At 51.1% G+C, this 27,172-nt stretch overlaps 1 protein-coding gene across 3 annotated transcripts in view; it reads right to left on the reverse strand.

Moving 5' to 3' along the window:
* The window catches only part of ABTB2 (ankyrin repeat and BTB domain containing 2), a 170,987-nt gene that overhangs the window by 76,936 nt on the left and 66,879 nt on the right, over positions 1-27,172 (reverse strand). Inside the window, exon 1 of one of the 3 annotated variants that reach the window (XM_044259057.1) lies at positions 3,897-3,935. The exons of the other annotated variants lie outside the window; for them this stretch is intronic. Coding sequence (XP_044114992.1) covers positions 3,897-3,903 — 7 coding nt within the window. The 5' untranslated portion in view covers positions 3,904-3,935. Of the gene's footprint in view, positions 1-3,896; positions 3,936-27,172 lie in introns of those variants that run through there. 3 annotated transcript variants of the gene reach the window in all.

Here is a 27,172-nt window from a genome sequence, read left to right on the forward strand (position 1 = left end):
CAGCTGCGGGTGTTAAAGCCGCACACAAGGCCACAGCCCTCCCCACATGAGACTTACAATCCCAGAGGAAAGAGACAGTGACCAAAAAGTTCTAACAAGGTCATCCCAAGCCCAGACTCAACAAAGCAGTTGGAGTCACCGCTTCAGCACATACCTCAGACCACCTCGCCCCTCTTTTCGAAGCCCTCCAAGGGCTCCCCGTCTCACTCAGAGTGGAGTCCTGAGAATGGCCTATAGGGCCCTGTGGGGCTGGTCCCAGGGCACCCCAGATCCTAGTGCCCCGTGTCTCACTGGAACTCCTCAGGCCTCTGGGCAGGCTGTCCCTTTTGCCCAGAATAGTCTTCTCCCAGATTTCCACATGGCAAGTTCTCTCACCTCCTTCCAGCCTGTGTTCCAGTCATTAAAATCCACCCAACTATCCTATTTCAAATTTCAACTCCACCGCCCGCCCTCCTGCCCCTCCTTCCCCTCCTTCCCCCTTCCCATCCTCTCACATACTATATACACTTACTGTCCTCACTGCTGGTCATCGTCCCAGTCCCCCCCACCCCACAACCCCACAGGAGCATGAAGGCAGAGATGTGGGTTTTATTCTCTGACATACCTCAACCACCCAAGACCATGTCTGGCATATTCCAGGCACTTGGTAAACATTTGTCGAATGAATGAGTGAATGAGTGAGTGAATGAATGAATGAATGAATGGATGAATGAATACTATGACAGGGTATTGAGCACTCAGAGAAGAAAAGCTAATTTGATCGAGGGGTCAGGGGAAGCCCTCCCCACCCCAAAGCTTGAGGGGAACTGAGGAGAGGGAAATAAGGGTAGAGAATCATCTCCTGACAGCCAGTCTCTGCTCTAGGGAGCATGAAGGTGTTGTCCCTGCCCCCTCCCTGAGAGGGACAATTCCACCCATAGAGGGTGACACCCAGGCCTGGTCCTGGCCATCCTAGGTACTTCCAGCTACCTGGACAGGCATCTCCACCTCAGAGAATGAAGATTTCATTGAAGAGAGCTCCTCCTGAAGCCTGACCTTTAAAACCTTTTGTCAGCCAAATCGCCCATGAAGATTCTGAAGTCAACTACACCAAGTCCAACCCTGGCTATTAGGTTGAGGGGCAGAATGGAAGCATCCAACAGAGGTTAAAAAGAAATGATATTTATTGAAAGCACATTATGACCCAGGCACTATTATAAATTGTTAACCGGCTTCATTCCTGATGAATTGGGCACCTCCAGTGTGGTGACAGCCAGATAATAACAGAACCCACCTCACGGTGTGGTTCTGATGAGCACGGGAATTACAAGTACTAAGTACCTAGAACAGAATCTGTCCCTCCAAGTCTTTGCCACTATGTCACTGTCCTCAACAGAGGAGAAGACTGGACCACAGAAAGGTGACATAACCTGGCCTAGCTTCCACAGCTCCTAGGTCAAGCCGGCATTCACACACAAGCCGTCTGGCTTCAGAGTTGATGTTCTTTACCCTGTGTCGTATCGTTCTCAGAAATCAGGCTCCTCATGGAGCACTTCTTCTAAGGGGGTAGAGAGGCTCCTCAAAGCAGATTTCTCTCTGAAAATCAAATTGTACTTGGCCTTATTTGTTGGACGTTGGCTAAGATCTGGCAGCCAACTACCGCTAAAAATCCCAGGACATACCTGCTCCCCTCGAAGGCGGCCCACCCCCTTCCCCCCGGGTATCTGGAGCCACTGCGTTCTTCTGGACCGCACTGTGAACTGGGAAAGAATCCCAGCCTCTGATGCTGCAGCTACAGAAACCCACAGCCCCCAGCAGAGGAGGAAGGCCTCCCTTCTGCTGCAGCGACAAGTGACTGTCACGTACATATTGGTCTTTGCCATCAGTTCCTGGCAGCGTGTGACCACCAGCAGCCCTTCCACACAAATGGCAGCAGAAGGGCAGAAAGGCTGACTGGGGCCCCAGACTTCTTGCTCCCTCCTCCCCAACACCTGACTCGGAAACCCTCCTGTAAAAAAAAGAAACACCTTCACATCCTTTAATTATGGCTTCATTTCCATTCCATGTGCCTAGAAGCCAGGTCGGCCCTTACTCAAAGGAGGATCACCTCCCTTCCTTCAGAGGGAACCTGAATGCACACAACACCTCCCCTCAGGGTGTTCAAGAAAGGTTATTTAGGAAAGTGAAACAAGTGATTTAGTTCATGGGGAGACGTCAGCAAAATCCATTGAAGTCGACATGATATGATGACTCCTTAAAACTGTAAAAACCATGAGATGTCACAGAAGTAGAAGACACCGGCAACACGGACTCAGTGCCCAGCTGGGGATGACCTGTGTGGTGCTAGCTCTGGCCTCGGACTGGAGTGGGGGCCCACACGGAGGCTCAGCGACACCCCGAGGCAGCGAGGGACAGGTCTCAGTCTGGCCCTGAGGTCAGCCATGGTCAAGGCGGGTATCACACAGGCACCAACGAGTAACTGAAAAAGTTGCACAAAAGTGGTGCACTACTGGTTTTACGGCCAAACCACCCATGGTTAGGTAAAAATTTAAATAAGATGCTAAAAAAGCAACTAGGTTACAATGTCATTGCCCCAAATAACCCCAGGCAGCTTCTCAAGGAGTCAGAAGCCCGTTGGGAGTCTCCTTCAAGACCACAGGGCTAAGGCTAAGGTCCAGAACATCGGCAAGAGGGCAGGCCACCGGGGTGGGTCATGCCACCACCTCCTAAGGAAGGGAAGGCCTTTTGGGCCTGAGCCCACCTGAGCACCAAACTTGGAGCTTTGTCCCCCTCAGGTAATTCTTTCATAAGCCCTGTCACTGCATACTGGGGGCAGAGCAGAAGCAGCCTGGGTCCCAGCCCTGCCCTCACAGAGCCGGCAGCATGGCAACTAACACAAGGCCTCACCCATGTCCAGGGTTATTCGTGGCCGCTGATGGCACCCAGGGGCCAGGATGGCTTCCCGGGGATTCAGGGACAACTCAAGCTGACCCTGGAAGAGCAGGGAAGCTCAGACAGAGAGAGGCAGGGGTAAGGGTGATGAGTAAAGGCAGATGAGTGCGAGCTGCCCCGGAACAGAAAGAAGAGGGGGCATGAGGGCAGACGTTCATGAGAAAGTGCGGCCAGGAATGCCGCCGAGGTATGTGGGAGCAGGGAGCCTGACTGTCTTCTCCTGGCCATAAGGGGACACAGAAAGTGTCCCTGTAAGAGAAGTCTCTCCAGGTCTCCTGAAAGGCCTTGCAAGTGTCCTAGCGCTCCTGGACTGTGAGTTCCGTAGGGGCAGGGCTCCACTCCCAGCACCCATGGAAATGCCCCACACACATCGGTAAATACTTGAAGAAAGCCATGACAGATGGGTGCCCAGAATCCCTTCCTTCCCGGTCCAAGGAAGTATGGGTTTCCTGCAGCTTCATAGACATCAAATGGCAGGATTTTAGGCAACTGTAACAAGTCTTCGAATGACCCTTAAGGTCCGCTTTCTGCTCTCATGGGGATGAACTTTAGTCCTGGGAGAGGAGGGATGGACGTAGAAAGGGACAGTAACGGCAGAACATGTCCTCCCTCCAGTCCCTGTGTCGATTCCTCCCAAACCCCGAAGCCATCACTGAGAGTCGCCTTCAGAGAGGGACAAGGGCAGCCCCGAGCTTCCTTCTGCAACCCGCACCTCAGGGGCCTCCCTACCAGCGCTGCGGCCACCCTTGCTGGGATCCTGCCACGTGTCGGGCTCTGTACAGACTCACTGTACTACGGCTCACTTCATCCTCGGGAGCGGTGGCTACCATCAGCCCCATTTTAGAGATGAGAAAGTCGAGTCCAGAGAGGCTAAGTGACTTGGAAGGTCACCAGGCTTCTTAGGGGCAGAGCTGGATCCACACTGGTCTGACAGCCACGTACATGTGCTTAATCTCTCCACTTACCCTCCATCCGAATCCCTGACGTTACCCCAAAGAGGAAGGGAAGGAGGGCAGGTGCCTGCAGATCGGACAAGTAGAAGCCGGTGGGCTAGGAGATGAACATTCCACCCCGGCTGAGGAGCAAGGGCTGGCTCGGCCTGGCCTGGCCGTGGCAGAGGGAAGCGGGGAGGGGCCTCTTAGACGCAAGGAGACTGGCTCCTCCCTTCCCCTATGACAACCAAACCAAAATAGAGGGGGTGAAGCTGCCAGTGGGCGTGGGAGCGCATCAGCCCCAAGTGATTCATGCCTCGGTGAAGGGCGAGGTGCCTGCTCAGACAGCCCCACACTGTTTCTGTCTGTGTGAGAGCGGAAAGGTGCCAAGCAGAGTCCTTGGTGAAAGGGAGATGCATGAAGCACGGCCGGAAGCTGGCACGGATGCCCCACGCCGCCCCCCAAGCCCCTGGGGGACGTGAGGGGGACTGGCTCTGTTGAGGAGACCCTGTCTGCCACCTTCCCCTCGGTACGGTTGACCAGGCTTCCACTCTCGTGCCTAGTAGGGGTCGGGTGCTCCGGGCCGCAAGAGAGACACAGTCTTACTGAAAGGGTAAACGGAGAATTCTTCACTCGGTGTATCTCCTATTAGATGCATTCTTATAAGATTCCTTGACTTTTTTCCCCCCTGGGACCAAGCACAATGCAAGTAAGGGACCAAGTTCGTCTGAATGACGCAGAGCACAGACAGTCGGTGTCTGCCTCAGAAGGGACAGCGGAGTTGAGGACACAGCCGTCCTTGAAGCAACGGAAGGAAGCGGCGAGGGTATCTGTAGCGTGAGGAGGGGGATCTACGGCAGACTGAAACCCCGGTGGTCTGGAAGATACAAACACACTGAAATGGCTCCTGATTTCTACAGTTCTGCCTGTGTTCCCAGGAACTCAGAAGGCAGCGGAGGAAAACTTCCCTCACTCATTCTTATTCTCGGTGCTCCCAGGGTGTGGCATGTGGGGCACGGGGGATCTGAGCCCCGTCTTCCCCCAGGAGCCCCCTCCCCACCCCGGGCTCACCACACATCTGGAGGGGAACCTCTCATGAGAGAAGCAACACTGACGGTCCCACATGGTGGTTCCGAGTTCAGGCTCCAGGGGTCTAGCGTGGGGAGTCGAGCCTGGCTGCAGACACTCGCGGAGGTGAACTGAAAGGAAGGCCACCTGATACGGCCCCGTCCCCAAGCTGGAGTCCCACGCTCCACACCTGGGGGAGGGATAACTGGAGCCACTCAGGGGGCCAGAGGCCAGGTGCCTTCCATTTGCCCACCTCCTTTTGGTCTGTCTAGGCAGCTCATAGTGACACTGCTGGACTCCGTTCCTTAGTCGCAGCGGGAGGGGCTGTTTGGATAGCATGACCCGCCCCCATGGGACCACTGACCCTTTCCCAGGGAAGTGGAAAGGGAATCTAGAAAGGCTCCCAAGCTGTGCATTTAGGGCACACACCCCAGCCCCAATCCCCAACTGTGCCCTTGTTTACAAAGAAGCTCACAGGAGAGCGGAAAGCAGGAAGGAGAAAAGGGGACATGGTACATCCTGCCGGACCTTGGGCCCAGCACAACCCAAGTCTCAGCTCTCCTGCCCCTGGGCTCTGCCTGCTTCCAATTATACTTTTCGTTTTGTATTTCCACCTTATACTCAAATATGGTTTGTATAACTTATGACTATAAGAGTCCTCCCTTAGGTAGTGCCGGGGCCAATGGAACTACCAGCTGGGCCAGAAGAGCCCAGGTGGCCTCCAGGGAGCCCTCAGGGACCTGTGCTGCCTCGTTCCAGGTGGCCATCACCTGACCCATGAACAGCTCAGGGCTGACTCCGTCCCTCCATCCCTAGGAGGAAAGGGGCTTCCACAGCTGCCCTCAGTGGAAAAGCCTCCTGTTAGCCCTGCCCCTGAGCTCCCTCCCCCACGTCCCAGCTCATGCCCATCCCCACACTGGCGGAGACTGGCCCGTTATCTCCTCAGCATTCTTCCCGGATGACAGCAGGCTTGCCCGCTGCGGAACCAAGCACAGCGGCCCCTTCTAGGCTGGGAGCATCACTCCCCGCCCCCCCACCCCCCCACCCCCGTCTCTCATCTCGTCACTGGCACCTGGGCCAGGGGACAGTGGAGGCCTGGGGTTCATCACTCTCCTCCTTCAGCAGGACAGGGAGCACCGCCCATTCGGCCACTGCCCCGGCCCAGGCCCTAGTACACAGAGGCAGCCCAGCTCAGAGAAGCCAGCCCAGCTTACTAAAATAGCCAGGCTGATTCTGGGGGAGCCCCAGAGGAAGCAAAACGCCTGCGGTTATCTCTGCTTCTTCTAGCCTGGCACCGTACCCCTCCTCCCTCCTCCCTCCCTCACCCAGTGGAAGCTCACCGCTTGCTTTACTCTCCCAAAGACAGGCTACCTCTTTGGCATTTGGGGCACTAGGAACAAAGCTGCCCAGTCTGGCCATCACCTCCTTGGGCTTAAGACGACCACATTCCCTCCTTCAACACCCCCTTGGTGAAGTTCACCTGTCCGTCCTTACGTAGGTCGTGAAGGCGCAGACCGTGTAGATAGTATTTTCCCATATGGTGTAGTGGTGGAGTGATAGGGCCCACAGCTTAACACGTCAGGACTTAACTAACAAGAAGTCAAATGAGAACTTAGGAAGTGCCAGGTACCAAGCTGACTGCTTGGCAGACACAATTTCATGAAACCATCATGGCCACCGTGTAGGGAGGGTTCTGTTATGTTTTCTGCGTTACAGACGAGAAAATGCTTACTCAGAAAACGCAGGCCACCTCCCTAGTCCTACGGCTGGTGACGGAGAGAGCCTGGATTGAATCCTCTTTCCCCATGCTAAACTTCCCTCAGGACTGTAAGTGCCCAGCCCACATTTCTTCTGACCCCAGAAGGACGGGAGGCTTCTATTAGCACCTGCTTGCTCATGCTGGTATACAATGGTGCTGGGGAATATGGTGGCCACCAGCTATGTGTGTGGCTACTGGGCACTTAAAGTAAGGCCAGCGAATATCAGGAACTAATTTTTTACTTTCATTTAGTTTCAATTAATTTAAATCACCCCATGTGGTTAGTGGCTACCATTCCGGACAGCGCAGATAAAAAGACATATTTTGGGCAAGGTACTTCCACAGGTATTGTATCATCCATTTTCAGGCAAATGGGGCAAGTAAAATTAACCCTTTTACAGATGAGAGCCAGGGATTTGCGTAAGTTGAGTTCAACACCTCACTCTAAGCTCTCAAACGACTTCCATCATGTGTCCTTTACTCAAACTTGACCTCTGACCTGAGGGCCAGGAGAAATGGTCTTGACTGGGCCCCACTTTGGCCCACCATTAAACAGACATGTCACTTTCTCACCTTCCCCTCCTTCATGCTGAGAAATAAGAGGGGCAGATGCACATGGCAGAATGTTCCGGAAAGCCTAGGGTATGGTGTCCTCAGACCAAAGGGACAGGTAGTCAGGATTCAGGGTCCTTCTAAGCTCCTGTGTGGTTGCAAGTCACCTTTATAAAGGTAAGGAGAATGAGGCAGAAATTAGATCAATTCTTTTGCTTGTCCACCAGTCTTGTCTCAGAAGACAAAATGAGGGGGGAAATACTGTGATCCCACATTCTGGCCTCAAGGACATTCCAGTGCCTTGGTAAATGAAACCCAACTCCTGACCATTTCCTTTAAGATCAATCCAATCCTCAGGACATCGGCATTCAGCTTAAAACGGTATAATCCGCTGGGTGGGCACTAAGTCCTTGCCAAACACCCTGGCACCTACCCAACACTCATTCCCACTCCTGGTCCTTTGTGAAATCCAACCCATGAGTCGCAGCAATGATGCCCATGCCACCATCAGCTTATAATCTTATACCCACCTATGCTATAGCCAGGTTACAATCTCCTGGGGGGCAGGGGGCATCGAGAGGTGGAAATAAATCACATGAGAGACAAATAGAACACAGGAGTTTCATAAAATACAGACAGAAAATAAACTACTAGCCCAGCCACGAGAGACCAGCACAATGTTATGTTTTTCCCCCTGGTCCCTGGTGAATGCCCCTAATTCTGGGAAAGGCTCCCTTTCGTCTTCTGAGTCAGGCTTGAAGGAAGACTGCAGTATTTCAGCCTTGGGTTTTTAGCAGGGAAACAAACCCGGTTTTGTCATATAATTTTCTGCACCTCCACTGTAATAACACATCATTTGTGGATCTATGCTAAAGCAAACACCATATGGTGGCTGCGTAAAAAGTTGTCCGGGGTTCTGACCTTCGAGATGTAAGGGGTTTGTTTGGGAAAAGGAGGCTGAGTGGGGGGAGAATCAAGACGGTAATGCGACACAGTGTCGGCAACCTGTACTGGGTGACGTTTGGAGGTTCAACGCTGGAAAACCGGGCTGGTGTCAGGTTCCAAACACTCGAGGCAAAATGGCCAATAATTCTTTTTTCTTTTACTTTCCCAAGTGAAAAATGTTTCATGAAGTCTATTTTCTCAGTGTCTTACCACAACTCACTCACTCTCTCTCTCACACACACATGCACGCGTGCGCACACACAGACACACACACACACTCACTCATTCACTCCAGTGGGGAGGAGCCACGGGCTATCCAAAAGGAAAATGAATCCTGAAGCCTCAGGCTGGCGAGCTCTCTGTTTTGGGGAATGCTGGGGCTGTGCAGCAGCAAGAATGAGCCCGAATGTGCCCCACGTGCAGCCCAAGGTTTCTGGGACGGCTCTGAATGCGGACCACAGCACAGCTCACACAGACACAGGCCACTCACGGGAGGCTACTCTCTTCTCAGTAGCCGAGTGGCTTAAACACAAACCCGTTTAAGACATTTAAAAATTCTAAATACACAAGATAGTTCTGTTATTCCTCACAGATAGTTCTGCTATTCAGGAGCCTCAATGGTTAGCGTGAAGCGCAGCTGGCCTCATGGGGTGGTTTTCTAGAAGGCGGGTCTTAGGACTGACCTCTGAATCCTGACTTGAATCAGCTGAGGCTGTCATGAACACACGAGGGCAACTGCTCCAGAATGAACGGACACCCCGTAGTTCCTCCCACTGGAGGGAGAAATGAAAAGAAAAATGAACCCGACAGCCGCGTGTGTCTCTGAGAGACCTGGTTCTGTAGCATGAGAAGAAGCATGAATGAGGCTTTGAGAATTGGTTCTTACCAAAAAGCAGCTCCGAGGAGCTAAGTCTCCAGGAGCCCCTCTGGGACTCCAAAAGATGAAGAAGTGTTTTTGGACGAGAAGTGAACACAGAAGCCAGCCTCGGAAGGAGCAGGCTCGCCCTCATAGACCCAGAAGGTCGGCTAATGGCGAGAATTTTCTGTTAATGATGAAGATGTTATACCCATGCAGTCCAACGTCAGGGTCACTGGTCCCATTCTGGCTAGGGGCACTTGCTATGTGGTGTATGTGCCTGTCTTAACTGAACATTAACTGAAATGTAAACTTCGTCCCATGAGGCGAGTGGCGAAAATACTGGACACCATCATCAGATCCAACCTCCGATCACTGTTCATGAGAAAGCCCCCGAACTGCCTTCAGCGAAGTGCTTTGACAGTTATTCTTTTTCTTTCTTTTCAAAAAAGAGAAATGCTCAGCCAAGCTCATACCTTCTAATGCCAGGACACCCTGCCACAAAACCTAGGAGGCCATCCCATCTTCCAGCCTAAGACGGGCCCTGATGCATGGCCCTCAGAGGAGAGGTTCTCTGCCTGAGGGTTACCAGTCCTGTGAAGCCGCCAAATCCCTCCACAGCATATCCCGCCAATCGTGGGCCGCGCTGCCTCGCCTTCCCTGGCCAGCCCAGACTCCCTCATGGGGTGACACCTGCACAGAGGCAGCACCCCGGTATCCTTCAAGGCCTGCAGGCAGACTGCTCTAACGACCCCAAAACCCCACTGTCTCAGAGCTCCCCTCAGAAGCCCCAACCCGTTTTGCCCAGGAGAAATCTCAAGGCATTTTTGTTGTTGTTGTTCTTTTCAAAAATTTTATTCTAATTCAATTAATTAACATAGAGTGTATTATTAGTTTCAGGGGTAATTTGGTGATTCATCCTTTGTATAGAACACCCAGTGCTCATTACATCACGTGCCCTCCTTAATGCCCAACACCCGTTACCCCGTCTCCCCCCCACGGCCCCCGCCAGGAGCCCCGTATGTTCCCTTATAGTTGAGAGTCTCTTAGGGTTTGTCTCTCTCTCTTTCTAATTTCGTCTTATTTTATTTTTCCCTCCCTTCCCCTATGATCCTGTTTTGTTTCTTAAATTCCATATGAGTGAGTTCTCTGACTTATAAAAGTCTCAAGGTTTAAGATGAAGTCCCACGGCATACCTACGGATCGCCACATCGGCCGGTCAGTCTAGATCACCCATTTCGGCTGGGATCGATCATTATTAGATGATCCCTCACACGCCTTCTCTACAGCTCATTTGAATAAGGAATAACACCAATGTCTGACCCGCTTTATCATTGATTTTTTCCATTTAATCCTCACAGTGAGGGAGAGGCACAGGGAAGAACTATCATGCCTGTTTCACAGATGAGAAAAATACAGCTGCCAGGGGTTTACAGAGGTGGAGTTAATGACCCAACCAAAGATGGAGAATAATCTCATGTCGCTCTGGCAAGTTACTTAGCCTCTCAGGGCTTCAGTATCACGTGTCAAATGGGAATTTAAAAAGCACCTGCAACCCCGAAACTTCTATAACTAGTCTGGGGAACGGAGAAGAACTACCACAGAAACTTCTAGAAGGTGAACAGATTTCTTTCTTTCTTTTTTTAAATTTAAGATTTTATTTATTTGACAGATAGAGATCACAAGTAGGCAGAAAGGCAGGCAGAGAGAGGGGAGGAAGCAGGCTCTCCGAGGAGCAGAGAGCCTGACACGAGGCTCCAACCCAGGACCCTGGGATCATGACCTGAGACAAGACAGAGGCCTTAACCCACTGAGCCACACAGGCTCACCCCATGAACAGATTTCTGATAGCAGGGAGGGCAGGTTGTAGAATCCTCTCCAGTTTAGCTCCATTCCTTCCCAGAAACAAGTAGCCCTCTTTTGTCTGGGCAGGTGCAAATTCAGCCTTTTCACATTTAGGGATCTGCGGGGTATCTGCCTCCTTCCCTCCCCTTTCAGCAGGTGGGCTCTGGCTGAGAGTCTTACAAAAGGCTGACTGGTCATACTCTTGAGCAGTTGAGAAAAGCCAATCAATGGCTTTTCAGAACGGGCTGGGTGAGTCACAGGGTCAGGAGCATGGCTATCCTTGAATGTTCAGCCCCCCTACAGAACTAGCTGTTTAGTCAATGACTCCCCAGGGAGCTTCCCCAAAACAAACTTCAAAAAACAAAACAACAACAAGGAAAAAGATCTTTGCTAAATGTAAGGCTTTGGGGAGATTGTTGTCAATGGTGCCCTGCCCAGGTGCAGAGCAGACAGAGAATCATAGCCATAGTCCAAGCACCTTGAGGCGTCCCTGGGACATGCCCATAGGCCTGGGGGCTGATGAGGACTGTGGTCCAGTGGCACAGGCAGAAACAAGCCGAATACAAAACGAGGATTTTCTGAGCTCCATCGCCCACCTGATCCCAGCTGATGAAGTACCTGCTGGCAAGGGGGTGTGTTGCCTCCTGAATAATACATACTCAAGGTCCCAACCGCTGATCACGGGGTAATCCAAGGAGCAGGCTCCCAAGGGGAAACGTCGGTGGCACACACCACTGCGCTGGGGCCTCAAGGACGCGGCAGAATTCCCAGATCTGGCTTCTCCCCACCGAGCGCCATCCAGAAACACTCCTGTCCCTTTCTAGGGATAAATCGATGCTGATAACAACAGGGTAACAGTGTTTCCACATGGACACTTGGCCCAGCACTGCCTCTTTGGAAGAATTCTATAATAGCCACCCATTTCGTAGGGGTTTCTCAACTCTTTGAATCCCTCCATGTACAGATATGAAAACTGATCCCCACGGAGATCAAGTGTCCCCACCGAGGCCCCGCAAAAGGTGAGGGCAGAGCTGAGGGGACGCTGAGGCTCCCACAGCCCCATCTCCACCAAACGCCTCATCTGCCCTGTGTGGGTTCAGGGGACCCTCACGTTTCCGTGAGAGACTCCACAGGGCATGCTCACAGCTCCCGTCTCCGTCGCTCTCGCAAGGTTCAAGAATCTGAGGGATTCTCTCAAGGAAAGACAGCAGTGAATGTGAAAACGAGTGCGGCCAGCGCAATTGTTGTGGGTATGAAAAATCCAGACTGACCTAAAAGATAAATACACAGGTGCCTCTTTGCTCTACAAAACTATTTACCATGGGCTTCCAGTAAGTGACCTGTTTTTCTCACGCATTTGAAAGATTTAACTTAAAAAACTCCTCCCCCTGCCAACATTTTTGGGTTTATACCAACTGCATTATGGGAAAAAAGTACCTTTTTTAAAAAAACAAAACAAAATGAAACAAAAAACATACTGCCAGCTCTTTATTTCTGAGAAACCAGGGTGGTGATAAAAGGATCATGAAGGGGGCGCCTGGGTGGCTCAGTGGGTTAAGGCCTCTGCCTTCACCTTAGGTCATGATCCCAGGGTCCTGGGATCGAGTCCTGCATCGGGCTCTCTGCTCAGCAGGGAGCCTGCTTCCTCCTCTCTCTCTGCCTGCCTCTCTGCCTACTTGTGATCTCTGTCAAATAAATAAATAAAATCTTTAAAAAAAAAAAAAAAGGACCACGAAGGACAATGGCTACTGGCAACGATGAGAGTCCCATTCTACAGATTCACAGAGAGGTCAGAAGAGCATTGTAAACCCTGGGAGAAAAGAGGCCTCGAGAAACCTGATGCTTCCTTCGCTGTAATGAGTTAAGCCACTTAGATCTCATGCATAATGGGCGTGATGATAAATTTATAATTATCAGCATTTTCACTCTTTTAAAATGCTCTCACACATTCTCCTCTGGCGTCCCCCACCCGAGGCACAGTCATTTTCACAGACTGGTGAATAAGCTGCATTCTTCTGGCTTTTAACAAACACCACACAGTGCTGTCTGTACCACCCCCCAAATTAAATCAGGCTTGTTGCAACACAGCTGCAGCTCCGGGCTGCCAGCCCTTCTGGAGGCCTGCACAACTTCCGACTTGGCAGGGTGGGCTATGGTTTTCACAGACCCATCCAGCCCCAAATACCACTGCACCCCTGGTACGGCGAGCCGGGCCCCCAGCGAGAAAACGAGGCGGACTCCATCCTCATCAGAAGCGGCCGGGGGCATCTCATGCTCATGATCGTTCTTGCACAGAGAAGTGATGCAACAGGTCCGGGAACGCAACAGGTTCTGTGCTCGGCACACAGTAGGTTCGCAGTAAATGGCGGCGTGGGTTGGGGCCAAGCATAGCGTCGATGGGGCGCAAAATCACTGGCTTTTGCCATCAGCTTGTGCCCTGAGTGATGCGAGGGGCTTGTGCTCCCGTGATCAGTGAGCCCAGGTCTCCTCTGCAGAGGAGGGACCTGAGGCTCCGAAATAAAGGGAAGTGCCCAAGGTCACACTGCTGTGTGGGAGCCAAGATTTAGAGTTTGGTCAGCCCGGCTTTACTCTCACTCTTTTCGGAGCCTTCAAGGGCCCCAGACACGGCATAAGAGGTAAGACAAAGGTGGGGCTGGAGACACGTGTGTGTGTGTGTGTGTGTGTGTGTGTGTGTGTTCATGCAACAGAGCACATAGGAACATGCAGCAAGGCTGTGGGGGTCTCTTTGAGTTGTACCTCCAGGAACCTTGCAAGCTATCCCCGGCCCATCCCCCACAACATTCTCCAACCCCCCACCCCCCACCCCTCAGTCATGTCTCTTCCTCCATCAGCCCTGATACATTACAAGCCCCCACGGCAGGGACTGTTTCTTCCTTTTTGCTTTGTTTGGAGCATTGTCCTAGCAAGGCTCAAATAAAGGGCTATTATTAATGGTGGCAATAATGCAATATTGTTTTCTCAAGGGTCTCTACAAAGGTTGGCCAGACCCACGCCATGCTACTTCCTGCCAGCTTTCACTGGTGGCTTTCACCTGGGCGCCCTTGGCTGCCTGGGGGCGGAGGGCGGTTCCCAGCAGTGCCCTCCACACTGAGCTGCCTCAGCTCTGTCCCTTTAGTTCCTTAAGGTTCCTGACTATCAGACGGGGGTGGGGGGGTGTCCAATCTAGTGCATCCGAGTGCTGGCAGAGGACAGACAAGGCAGCCGCAGGGGACCAATCCAGGCCAAGGAGATAATGCGCCCCAGCTTGGTTTTGAACAGAGCTCACTGGCAGCTCGGGGCACAGAGTGAAACAGCCCTGGGGAGCGGTTCAGAGTCGGGAGTGTTTTGTAGCTCTGGTTTTCATTAGGCACTTTGGGCCTGTGGAAGCTCTGCAGGGCTCAGGGTTTCTCTCTTGAGAGACGCTGCCTGTGATGAAAGAGGGAACGTGAAGGGGAGCCCTCGTGTGTTTGGGCTCGTGGGTGGGGGTCCACATGCGCCACGCTGTGCAGGAGAGGTAGGCTCATCCTTCACATTCCGGAGCTTTGGGCTTCAGCTAGGAACTCATTAATAAAGGTCGTGGGGGAAAATCGCAAGGTTTTATTGCAACAAGAGCCACCATCAGGAGGAAGCAGGGTGGGTGCAGAGGGGAGGTGGGGTTTAAACAGAAGTTCTTTTGCAGGTTCAAAGCTTTTAATTAGCACAGCTCTGGGGATGGAGCCCTCACCTCTACCCTCACGCTTATAAACAGCAGGTCTGTTCTTGCTTTACTTTTACTGTCACCCGTGACGGGCCCAGGTCACCAAAGGAGCTGGGCTCTTCCTTGAGCCTTTCGTCCGTATGGCTGACCTGTTCTCGGAGGCTGGAGAGGCAAGCAGGTGCTGGGACAGGTGTGGCATGTCCCTGTCATGTATCAGTAGATCACGAGTGTCCTCCGTAGAGAGAGCTCAGATCTAGGCCTGGTGGGGAAACAGACCCCGAGCCTAGACTTGCTCCCAGGAGCCCCCTCCTCCAAGCCCAAGAGCAAGATCATACTCAGAAACTAGATGCACGAGCGTGATACCCCCCCGCCCCGCCCTCAGCCTTCCTGCGGACAACTGCTGGGCAGCTGTGATCTAGGGGCTTAGGAGGGAGAACAGGAAACCGCCTGCTAACAGGGGGGGTCCAGGTGCTGTGGGCCCAAGTAGCTCCCCTTCCCACATGGACGTCTTCGTGGATTGTCTTCTGATGGGCTTTCTCTGCAAGATCAATGGTTTATAACAGAGAAAGTTTCCCACCATCTCCTCTGCAGGAAGAGGCCCAGGCCTTACCAGGCTTCTCCAGCAGGACCAATGAAGGGCTCCAAGCCCTCCTGATCTCTGAGCAGCAGCTTGGAGAGGAGCACTGGATGGGGAGCACTGGGCGCAGGGAGCCACAGCCTGGGACTCTCCCCTTAGCCCTGATTTCTTCCTCTGTAAAATGAGCTTCCATGCACGCTACATCTACAATTAAACAGCCGCACATCCAGAGCATAGATGGACTGTGGCTCCTTCCCTGGGACCATGGACAGGAAGAGGCATGATCAGAGGTCTGGATACTGCTGGCATCTGTAAAATATGCTGAGGAAGCCAGAGTGGATGGATGGCCCTGGAAATCACGTTCAGTGGTCCTAATCCATGGGAATTTGCCCAGCTTCTCTAGGGGAGATCTTTCAAACTTGTTCAGAAAATTGTCTTGTTTGACATTCTGCTCCCAACATTTAGTTGAGTTGGTCAATTTCTCTATCTCTTTTAGCCCCCCCGCTGACACTGATCCAAGAAACCCAAACAGAGAACTCAAAGCCACGAGTCAGCTCTGATGCTCTCCCTGAATAGGACCAGTGGCGGGTGTCATGGGCCAAACACTCTTCAATGCTCCCTGGGATGCTGAACCACTCAAAAGTGTGTCCCAGGGCCATTGCCTTGGGTGGAATCAACACATCTTTGGGTCTGGCTCTGCAGGGCACCAACCTCCCCTTCCTGGCCTGGTTCCTTCATCTTTAGAATAAAGGGCTTAGCTTCATTTTCCTGTAAATGTTTTTCTAGCCTAAGATTTCATAACCCCTGCACCCTTCAACGTCCTCAGTCACCAGAAGCCGGGGATCATCATCCAGCACAAAGGGCCAGGAATGAGGAGATAGGCTTTGCAGAGCCTGCTCTCACCCTGATAACTGAGGACTTCAAGTCCTCCTCTCTTATGACTCAGTTGCTTTATCTAAGGATAAAGGGAAGGGCAACAGGCCTGTCCTTCCTGTGGGAGAAGCACGGATAAAGGAAGGAACAGAAGTGAATGTAACCAGTTTGAGAAGTCGGTTTTTTGTAGTCTTTACAACCTTAGTTGTGCCAACGGCCCCCATGCTCCCTTTCTGTTCTCTAACAGAGGAGAGCAGAGGAGCGGGGCAAGGCTGCACCAGCATTTCCACAGTTTACGATCTCTCTGAATTAATTCTCTGACAAGAGGGGTCCCTTCTGCTACCAGCCCCAAGAGGACCTACCAGTCAAAGGAAAATGCCCTCTTCGAGCACGGAGGAGAGAACACGGATTGAGGAGTGCTGAGTCCTGAGATCGGGTCCTACCTCTAGCACTTACTCCTGTGACTCTGGAAAAAGTCCCACCCCCTGCCTGTGCCCTGTCTCCTCCACTTGGAGCTGAGCTAGCCTACTGGAGCGGTCCCTGCGGGCCGACACCGTGCACTCCTCCTATCGAGCGGGCAAACAGTAGTGGGTCTTGTTATTTCTGAGCAAAGGCTCTAATTGTTCTCTACAGCATGAACTCCTCTATCTAAAAACCACAACGGCCTCCCTCCCCCGGCCGCCCCCTTCCTCTGAGATCCGCAAGACGCTTACAGAATATTCCATTCTTTTTCCGCAGTGCTTGGGCCGGAGACTCTGATGACTAAACCATTGAATTTTAATATGCTACTGTGCTCCCGGGAGGATTCCTTCATTTCCCAGCTCCCACCGCCCCTGCCCCCTGCGCCCTCCATGGCCATGTGGTAGTCGTTAGGAGCAGTTTGATGAAGTTTCGGCTTGCTGAGTAAAGGAGAGACGGGGGAGGGCTGCTAGTGAGGCATGATAAATGGACACAACAGGCCAGAGAGCCACTCAAAAAATAAACATAAAGCTGCTTTTGAGTGAGCCCACTAAAAACAAATTCCAAAAAAGCTTCCCCTCCTTTTCGTGTGTGGGGGGGGCGGTGGCAGTGGTGGCAGTAGGAGAGGGAGGGTCTCTTGATGGAAGGGAACACGGCTCAGGGAGAGAAACAATTCTATTTATTGGCAGCAACCAGGAAACGCGCTTCGGGGCGCTGCCAGCCATATGTCGTGAGTGCCGAGCCTTCCAGAGATGAGGCTGGGCATCTAACTCTCGGGTGTCCAGGAGGCAGCAGCCCTCAGGAGAGCCAGCCAATGCTGGTAGAACTCCATGAAGAAACGTGGGTCTCCACATCCCCCCGGGGAAAGAATCAGCTGGTCGAGAACAATCCAGGTGGCTCAGCCTTGCTGACTTTCTGAAAGCCCTTCACAGTCCCAGCGGACTTCCTCAAATTTTCTTTCCTGGATCCCAACCCCAGCGTCTTGGCCATCCCCAATGCCCTTATCCCCTCCCCCCCAGCCTCCATTTCCACCAGGCAGTTAAAAATCCTAGCCCTGAGCTCTGAACACAAACGGGGGAGCATGATCCGCCCCCACCCCCGTCACTGCAAGTGTGCAGAGGCGCGGCAATGGTACAGTGGTCACAAGAGAAGCAACACATTTTGTTTTTGGAGATTGGTACTGCAGGAGGAAGGGATGCACTGACATGCGCATGGGATTAGGCTTCCAGACTCTCCAGCAACAGTGGGGATAGAGATACAGGGGAAGTGGGTCGAGATCAGTAAATGTTGAGTCTGGGTAATGGGTACGTGGTCGGAGTTCTGCATACAACTCTTTACATGTGTCTGCACGGTCAAAAATATTCGCAGTAAAGAACAAGTCTTGAACAAAATGCCAGCCTTTCAGTGGTAAGAATCTCATCTGCAAGCCAGGTTTCTTCGCAAGTCTGTGACCTCAGAACGTCAAAGCAATCTTCCTAGCGTGGGGGAGTACGGTGTTTCAGAAAGCTTTTGGTGTGCATTTCACTTATTTGTTACGCAAGAGCTTGGGCAAACGGGTGCTGCCTAAGAAGGAAGGATATCAATGTTCTTATGCTTTCCAGGAAGCCTTGTTAAATCACCCCCCATGCTGGGTCTTATTTGGGACCTCTCCCCAAGGATCTCTTCCGGACATGATTCAAATGCGCTGGAAGATGGCTAAGAGAACAGATATTTCCCTCCTCTTCCATTATTTCCCAATTGTAAATAATACACAGGTGTATACAAAACACACCCCCCAACTCTGTTTTTTTGTTTGTTTCTTATTTTTTTGTTCAAAGTTACCGACTGAATTTTCCTCTTACACATTTGAGAGCTCATGCAAGCAAGTTCCGCCGACGCCAGGAGAGAAGTGAAGTGCTCCGAGCAGCTCCTGGAAGGAGGAACAACAGGGAGAAGGGCCGTCCCTCGGAGAGCACACCCTTCCCTCCGGGAGGAGGCTCCGGGCCCCTAGACCATGCCTCGCAGCAGCTGGGAGCCTGAAGACCTGGGTCTGCGTCCTGCTCTGCCGCTGGCCCAAACCTCAGGCGGCTCCCTGAAGCTGGCGGCGCCTCTGTTGCTGCATTTGTAGAATGGGGTTAACGCCAAGTGCCTTGAAAGGCATCAGAAGGCTGCATGGAGGGTGGGCAGGCTGCCCACTGAGTTTCCTAGGGTTGCTGTAACCAAATACCACGGACGGGGTAGCTTCAAGCAACAGAACTGTATTCTCTTACATGTCTGGAGACTACAAGTCTGAGATCAAGGTGTCCGTGGGGCCGTGCTCTCTCGGGGCAGAGTCCTTCCCCGCTTCTTGCTAGCTGCTGGTCGCGGCTGCCGGTCCTTGGCATTCCTCGGCTTATGGACGCACCGCTCCAATCTCGGCCTCCACCCACACACGGTGCTCTTCTCCCTGTGTGTCTGTGCTGCAAGTTCCTTCTGCTGATAAGGACGCTGCTCCTGTTAGATCAGCCACCCACCCTACTCTATTAAGGTTCCATCTCACTTAATTACATCCGCAACAACCCAACTTCTAAGTAACATCCCACCATCACACTCTGAGGTACTGGGGGCTAGAATTTCAACTTATCTTTTGGGGGACACAGTTCAGTCCTAACACTTTTTTTTTTTTTTTTTTTTTTTTTAAGATTTGAGAGAGAGCATGAGTAAGAGAGCAGAAGCAGAAGGAGCAGCAGAGTGAGAGGGAGAAGCAGACTCCTCCCTGAGCAGGGAGCCCGAAGCAAGGCTCCAGCCCAGGACCCTGGGATCATGACCTGAACGGAAGGCAGAAGCTCAACGGACTGAGCCCCCCAGGCGCCCCAGCCCTAACACTCTCTAGCAGGCTTATCTGAGGGGTAGCTGTGTCTCCTGTCAGTCTGTGCCTGAGGGGAGGAAACTGCCCACCAGGCACGCTTGGCGGTTAATATTCTGGAGAAATGCCCATTGTGACAAGAACAGCCTCTTCTCCTTTTGCGGTTTTTGGTAAAAAGGGGATCGGTTTTACAAAAAAATGTTGTGGTTTTCATCAGGAAGTGCCCCTAGCTGGAGCCTGGAGAATGGGAGCGTCACTCCACGGCAGTTGAATTAAGAGACATCCTTGGCTTTGTCGTGAAGGGCAGATCTGCTGTGGGCCGTGGAGGACGCGTCTGTGTGGTTTTAGATCTGGGAAAATATTTCTGGGGCCACCTGTTTCCAACACGACCTCAGTCTGGCAGGGGGAAGACATGGAGAAAAAGAAGTGGGGGATGGAGTCACTATCCTTCCACGTTCTTCCCTAGCAGTTGCTAAGTTTTTCCTGTAAAAGGTCCGATAGTAAACATTTTATGCTTTGGGGGGCCATCTGGTCTCTGTCACTACTACCCAACTTTGCCACTCTACGGGGAAAGCAGCCACAGATAATACATAAACAAAGGGGCATGGCTGAGTTCCAATGAAACTTTATTCACAGTCACTGACATTTGACCTTCATAGAAATTCTATGTACCAGTAAGCATTATTTATCTTTTACTGTTTTTCAGCCATTTCAAATGTAAAAGCCATTCTTGGAGGGCAGGGTATGTCCCAGCACCCCAGCTTGCGGACCCCTGATCATCACGCTGCCAGAGAGATGAGGTGGTATGTTTTCCCACAGTACACCCCTGCTGTCATATGACCTCATTTCTCAACACAACTTTGCACTTCACAGCACATTTTCATAGGATCACGTGACGTGATCCTCTTATCCACCCTGTCGCTGGGCACACTAGACATTATCCCCGCTTTATAGATGAGAAAACAAGAGGTTCCAATAAGTCAAATGCCCAGTTAGCAAGCGGTAAAGTCAGACTGAAACATACAGGTCTTCTGACTCCTTTTATGGTACCATGTCACCCAAATGTCCACCAAGCCAGCCATGCCCCCACAGATGCACGCATGTGTCCGAAGCTCCCTGAGTCAGCACTTGTCATCTTCCCGTCACTTTTCTAGGAATCCTGCCATGACTGGGGTGTTGGTGCAGAGCAGAGAATTCTCCTCTAGAATCCTAGTTTCCTAATGAGGATGGCCAGGTGTAACGCTGAGGGGGATGCACTTGGAGCAGATCCCGCTGTTTCTTGCCACACCCATACACAGTAAGGAGGTGAGTCTCAGGACGGGGCGGGGCCCGATTAGCTCCTGATGCTTTTAATCGGCTACACCGTTCAAGGCAGTTTTCCTTCCTCGTCTGTGTCAGGAGTTGACAACAAGATGTGTACGGGGTCAGGCACGTGAGGTAAATAGGTGATGTTTGAGAGGATAGAGGTACACAGCAAACTGGAAAACATCTGCTCCATCAGAGGGGGCCGGTGCTGCTACTCAGCTTTAGCCAACTGCTGCCAGATCAGGAAATCTCCAAATTTTAAATGACAGCGTAAGATTTTTTTTTTTTTTTTAAGGAGTATTAGGTCAAAAGATACCTGTAGGCCTCTGCGTGCGGCCTCTGCCCTGAAGCCTGTCTCTAAACTCCAGGCACGTGATACCACCTTGTAGTGCATAAAGTTGATTCTCTTCTCCCCCAAACACCCATTAGTAGCAGCCAAAGGTGTGGGTGGATGGGTTTTTGGAGTGGAAACAAGGAGAAACAAGCAGCCACATGACCCTGAATATAGCAGTACAAGGAAATAAAAGAAAAAGGCTTGGTGTTTGGAAGTGGATGAACACTGAATTATTCAAGGCAGGTTCAGCCCAGGGCAGAAATAGAAAATAAGTCCTTGCCATGTCCCTATTCAAACCAAATTGAACCTGACGGTATCCTGTCGAAAGACACCTTTGATGGAAATGAAGATGATAATCACTGATGCCCTCCAGCATGGTGATTGATAATGTTCCCTCTTCCAAATCGCAACAGTGTCCTTGAATCCCACCAAGGGGCCTGGCTTGGGTCCAGCATCAGACTCTGGATCCAGAGGAAGGAGCTCAAGGCTCAGTGGGCACCCTGCTCCCAGTTTACACTCTCTAAATACTGATAACTTGCCTTTTGCACCATGACCCATGGTGGGCTCTTTGATGGTAGAACCATGTTGTGGTCGTCCTTGAAACCCTGGCATCCTCGGTGCCAAACCTCTGCAGAGGTTTTGACTGGATAACGCAATGCTGTGTGCAGCCCCCAGCAGGGGCCACGTTTGCTGAGCCAGCACGCGGAAATCAACACTCATGGAACATTCATGCACCAGGTGCATTATTTCATTTGATATTTGTAATAAAGCAAGGACGGACTATCATTGTTCCTACTATGCAGATTAATTAAAAATTTAAAAAAACTAGTGCTAGGAGTTTAAGTGACTTTCTTAAAGTATAAAAAAAAAAAATAAACAATGAGAGGTCAAGTGGGGATTGGAATCTATGTCTGAGCACCCAAAGTCCACTCTTGCAAAGTCCACATGTGCAATTTACATGCCCTTATGCACTAGTGTCAGAGCAGAAACACCTGCTATGCAGCCCTGAGGACATCCCTCCAAGGGCTGTTGAGCCTGAGTGACCAGCACGTCCTTCATGGGAAGGAAGGAGACTGCTCGGAGGAGCAGTGGGGAAGGAAAGAAGATGATGGCACTTGACTGATTGGACTCCTCCTTGGGTCTGCCACAGACTGAACAAGTTCCGGGGCTATTCCCCCAGGGATCTTGACAGTTCAGCCTGACACAGTAGCATGTGAGACAGGGCAGCCACGCCACACGCTCTCTAAACCTTGCTACTTTCAAAGATGCATTCTGCCCTCACACTCTGGAGGCAGGACAGCCCCAGGGCCTCATGACTTGGTGACTGTCCATCCCTGTTTAAGGTTGCCGGGCCTCAGTTTTTGCATCTGTAACTGAAGACAGGAGAGCACACACACCTCTGTGGGTTGTTGGAGGATGAGATAAAATAATGTCTGTAGAGTGCTTAGCACAGTGCCTAGCATACAATCAGAACACAATATAATGTTGCCAGTGGCCTGTTTGTTTGTTGGGACCTTTAATTTTGAAATAATTATAGATTCACAGGAAGTGGCAAAAAATTTACAGAAAGGTCCTATGTATCCTTCCCCTAATTCCCCTAGCTGGACATATTTTATAGAACTACAGTACAACAACAAAACTAGGAAATGGACATTGTAATAATGTGTATATGTAGTTCTATGTCATTTTAGTATATTTTTGTGGTTTATTTTTATGATCAAAACCATTTTAGAATTTATAACCATCATGAGAGGCAGCATAGGACTGTGGCTAAGTGCGTAGCCTCTAATTGTAGGCCATCTGGGTTCTAGAACTGAGTCTGGCCATTGCTGGCTGTGTGACCTCCTGCAAGTTATGTAACTGCTCTGTGCCCTAGTCCCCTTATCTGTCAAAGGGGAACAACAAGATTAGAACTTCTCTGGCAGGATCATTAGGATTAAATAACATAATATATGTTAAGTTCTTCTTCTTCTTCTTCTTCTTTTTTAAAGATTTTATGTATTTATTTGACAGAGAGAAATCATAAGTAGATGGAGAGGCAGGCAGAGAGAGAGAGGGAAGCAAGCTCCCTGCTGAGCAGAAAGCCCGATGCGGGACTCGATACCAGGACCCTGAGATCATGACCTGAGCCGAAGGCAGCGGCTTAACCCACTGAGCCACCCAGGCGCTCCATAGGTTAAGTTCTTAAATCATGCCAGGGAGGCACTTCAGAAAACACTCCATGAATTTTAGCTATTATTATGTTCGCAATGTCCCCCATTTCTGGGACCCGGGAAGGGAGGTGGGGGAATCATTCTGGCCTGCCTCTGCCATGGAGCTCAGACCCTTCTTCCCCATTGGTCGCTTGTCAGGATGCTTTACAGAAGTTAGCCAAGGAAAGGCCAGGCGTCTGCTTTTGTTGCTGTTTTGTTTTGGAATAAACCTTGTTGCTCTCTGGAGGAAACTCAGGCAGTCTGGGCCTGAACCTGCTTTTTGGAAGGCCCAGGGTCTCTGTTGTGGAACCCTGACGGACGCCAGGCTCACTGTTTTGGAAAGTCAGCTGGCAGGGAACATGGGAGCTAGAGCTAGCTGGCCCGACTGGCCTTTCTGCCTCACGAAGGACTGCACTTGACCGCGGATCGCAGTATCCCAGAACGCCCAGGCTTTCTCTGAAAGACTCCTCCCTCCATCCAACTGGAGGCCCCTGGATGGGCTTCCTGGCAGAGCAACATTAGCAGACCTCAGAGGGGGCAGACAGAACAACGAGCCTGTGGGAGGAGAGCTGATGATGGCCTCATGGTCTGGCTTCAAGGTCAACGCTCCTAAGGACTTACATGCCCTTATGCACTAGTATCGAAGTAACAATGTAAAAGAGGAAGGAGATCAGACACGTACAGCTGCACAGAGAGCAGCACCCCAAACAGGCTGTTGCTGTGGGAAGAGGGGCAACCGTCGCGCTCAGAGCTGCCATTTATTATCACTTTGTGTTAGACGCGCTGAGCTGTCAGACCAACATAAGATGTGGGACCATCACCCCGTTTCACAGCAAAAGAAGAGAAGGTTGGAGAGGCTCCGAGCCCATAAGCCACAGAGCCGGGGCTCAAACCCAGGCTTCAGAAATCCCACGCGGGAGCGCTCAGAGCCACCGGGCTGCGCTCCCACTCCGCGGCCACAGCTCTTCTGGGCTGGCTCTCATTTTGCCCTGTATTAACGCTGCGATGCATGCCTGGCTCCGTTCTGCTTACAGCCTTCTAGTATGATCTGACGCATCCCTGCATGAGGTAGTGGATTGGAATGGTTGCTCTATACGAACAAACAAAAACCAGCACAAGTCGGTTGGACACCATTAAAAATAAAAGACAGGTCTTTTGTTGCTTTTTTTTCTAGATTTCTTTTTTCTTTTTTCTTTTTTTTTGACCAAGGAAGTCTGTGTTTCATCTGGGAGATAAATGGTCAGACCAGTGGATGCATAGAACCCCGTTTCAGTCTTGAGATCTGCGACCCATGCTGGCTTGGCCTCGCACAATATTGGGCAAAGGTGCCTTGAAAACCCACCATGTGTTCATACCCTGGAAACCTCTCCTGCTTTCCCACTTCCAGCCGGCTCTCATCCTCAGACTATGTGGGGGGATGACATCAGCAGGGAGAACTGGACCAGCGGCCTTGACCGTCTCACTCCTGCCTGGGGCCCCAGCCCTGGGGCTGCTGAGGGGAAGGACATCTCCAGGTGCTGGTGAGTCACCTGCGCTCCGTGCTGGCCTGGCCGGGTCAGCTCAAGGGAGCGCTCTCATTCCGCGTCCTGGGCCGTGTCTGTGAACCAAACAAACCATGGGGGCTGAACACGCCACACACTGACGCCCTCACTTCGAAACCAGCAGGAAAAGCAGATTCCATCATTTGGAATCTATTTAGCTTGGATTCATGACAGCATTCCTTACTCAAGACCTGAGTGGGAACAGGGCTGGAGCCCATAGGTTAAAGCTCTGCTGAGGAGAATCAGAATCGTAACCATGGTCCTCCTCACCCCCTTGGAGCCTGGGCTGTAAACCAGGACCAAAAAATGTGGTGGACAACCACCGCCCCCCCCCCATGAAAAACCCACCACCCTGCCTGCTGTGGAAATAGCACACGCTACATTTTCTCCAGAACCATTTGGCTGAGGGGAAATTGCAGGGACAATGGCTTGCCACAAGCCTCCCCTGAATATCAGGCATCATTTTCCTTTGATTCTGCACTAAGAGGGGGCTAAAACAGCAACGCGACCTTGATTTCCTGCCTAGAAATAGCCGCGGATGACACCGGAACCCAACTGTAGCTCCTGAGTCCAGAAGTCACCCCCGCATCGGTGGGTCTTAGCTCTGTGTCTCCTTTTTGTATCATTTCTCATCTGCTTTTCCTAAGCTGGTATGGCCAGTCTTCCCTGGTCTGCCGGATCTAGTTAAGGACAGCTGTTAATTACACACGGCAGGCTGAGGAATGATAATACATTCTGCCACCCTTTCATGTCAAGGGCACCAAAACTTTCAAGCCTGTTGGGTGAGCTGCACACACTCTTTCTCCTATCAGGTCAGCTGTGGTCTTCACAGGGGAGCAAAGCGAGGGCCGGAGCAGGTGACTGTCCCACTAGGAGTGTCACAGGGGGCCACTGCCAGCCAGTGGAAAGAGGAGACGTTCACTCAAGCACTCCAAGCAAGGTCGCTGTCACACACTTGGACAGACACCTCTTCACGTTTCACAACAGTGGCTTGTTGAGATTACAGAAAAGAGAAATGGCCTTTGGGCCTTACCAACGTGGGAGGGCTCAGAAATAACAACTCAGGGGTCTTCAGAATCACACCGAAGGCCCTCCAACGAGAAGAATGACATATCCAAGCGGGGAAAGAAAATTGACATTAAAGAGAGCCATGTCCAAAGTCCTGACTCTGTGTGACTAATAACTCCCCAGACCATGCTCCTGAAGGGTCCGGACCAATTTAAAAGTTTTAAAAAGCATTTAAAATAGACCTTCCTGCTCCCCCAAACTTAATCAGTTATTCTTGGCTGCAAATAAAACCGATGCTGGGACTTACTTAGAGCTGTATTTCATAATCTGGTTACTATTCTTAAGGGAAAATATTAATACATAAAATCCTTCTTGGCTATATATATACCATGTGGAAAAAATATAGGGCAACAGGATTCTTACACACACACACACGCACACACACTCCCTGGCCCAAGCCTGCCATTTCATCTGCTTTATTGGCATGCACATCTGGATTATATAAATTTCAAGTATGGTTTTCAATATTAGTACCGCTTAGGGTTACAATACTCGACAAATCTCGAATGCCAGGATGTCAAATCAAATTAGCTTGACCAGCCGCAGGAGCAAAGGGGTGAGTGGGATGTACAGTTGGAAGGCTCGGATAACAAACAAAAGCTTGCTGTCGCTCCATTGTTTCCTGCTTTGTTGGCACAGGGGTTTCGGGAGTGACCTGATGAACTCTCAGATCCAGGATACTTGTGACCTGCAGATCCCCGTTTCCATCCCTTACGAGACAGTCTAAGGAAGTGAGCAAGGAGGCTCGTGGGGGTCTGGTAATTCATCCCAATTTCCATGGTGCAGCACTACAAGGACACTCACATTTTCAAATGATTCGTGTCAAGGCAATTCCACTGCAAAGCAGTTTTGTGGATTAGTGCTATCCCCAGAGACACAAAGTATATGGAAAATATTTTTCGGGACAAGTCTATCACTCTCCATCTTTCATACTGCTTTAATCTAACACTACTTGACTAACTGTAACAGCTAGATCAGGGACTGGGCCGGGAGATGTCCAGCTGGCTGAGAGCTGAGTGCCTTTAGCTCAAAGGGAACGACTTGAATGCACAGCCCTAGTTCATCCAGGGTCTCATGAAGAGCATCTCTGAAATTTCAAATTTTAACTTTACTTCTCCGGTTCAAGTCTGACCCCCCCCCACCCCCCAGTGGAGCATCTTCTGGTGGGTCATGTGTGTCTGGGCCGGTCAGACATTGAGTATTTTATGATCAAATCTAAAAGTGGCCACAAGAAAAGTACCCCATACTTTTGTTTGTTTGCCAAGTACTTAGAACTACTTGAATTAAAATCCCACCATTTTCTAAGTGTCTTACTAAAAAAATTACAGATTCTCCCTTAAGATTCTCATATTACTTCTTACAAAGTGATTCTATCACTTATTATAAATCTATCTTTTCAGTGTTTTTTGCCTAG

The sequence above is a fragment of the Neovison vison genome, chromosome 7 (genome assembly GCF_020171115.1).
Source record: "Neovison vison isolate M4711 chromosome 7, ASM_NN_V1, whole genome shotgun sequence".
NCBI lineage: Eukaryota > Metazoa > Chordata > Mammalia > Carnivora > Mustelidae > Neogale > Neogale vison.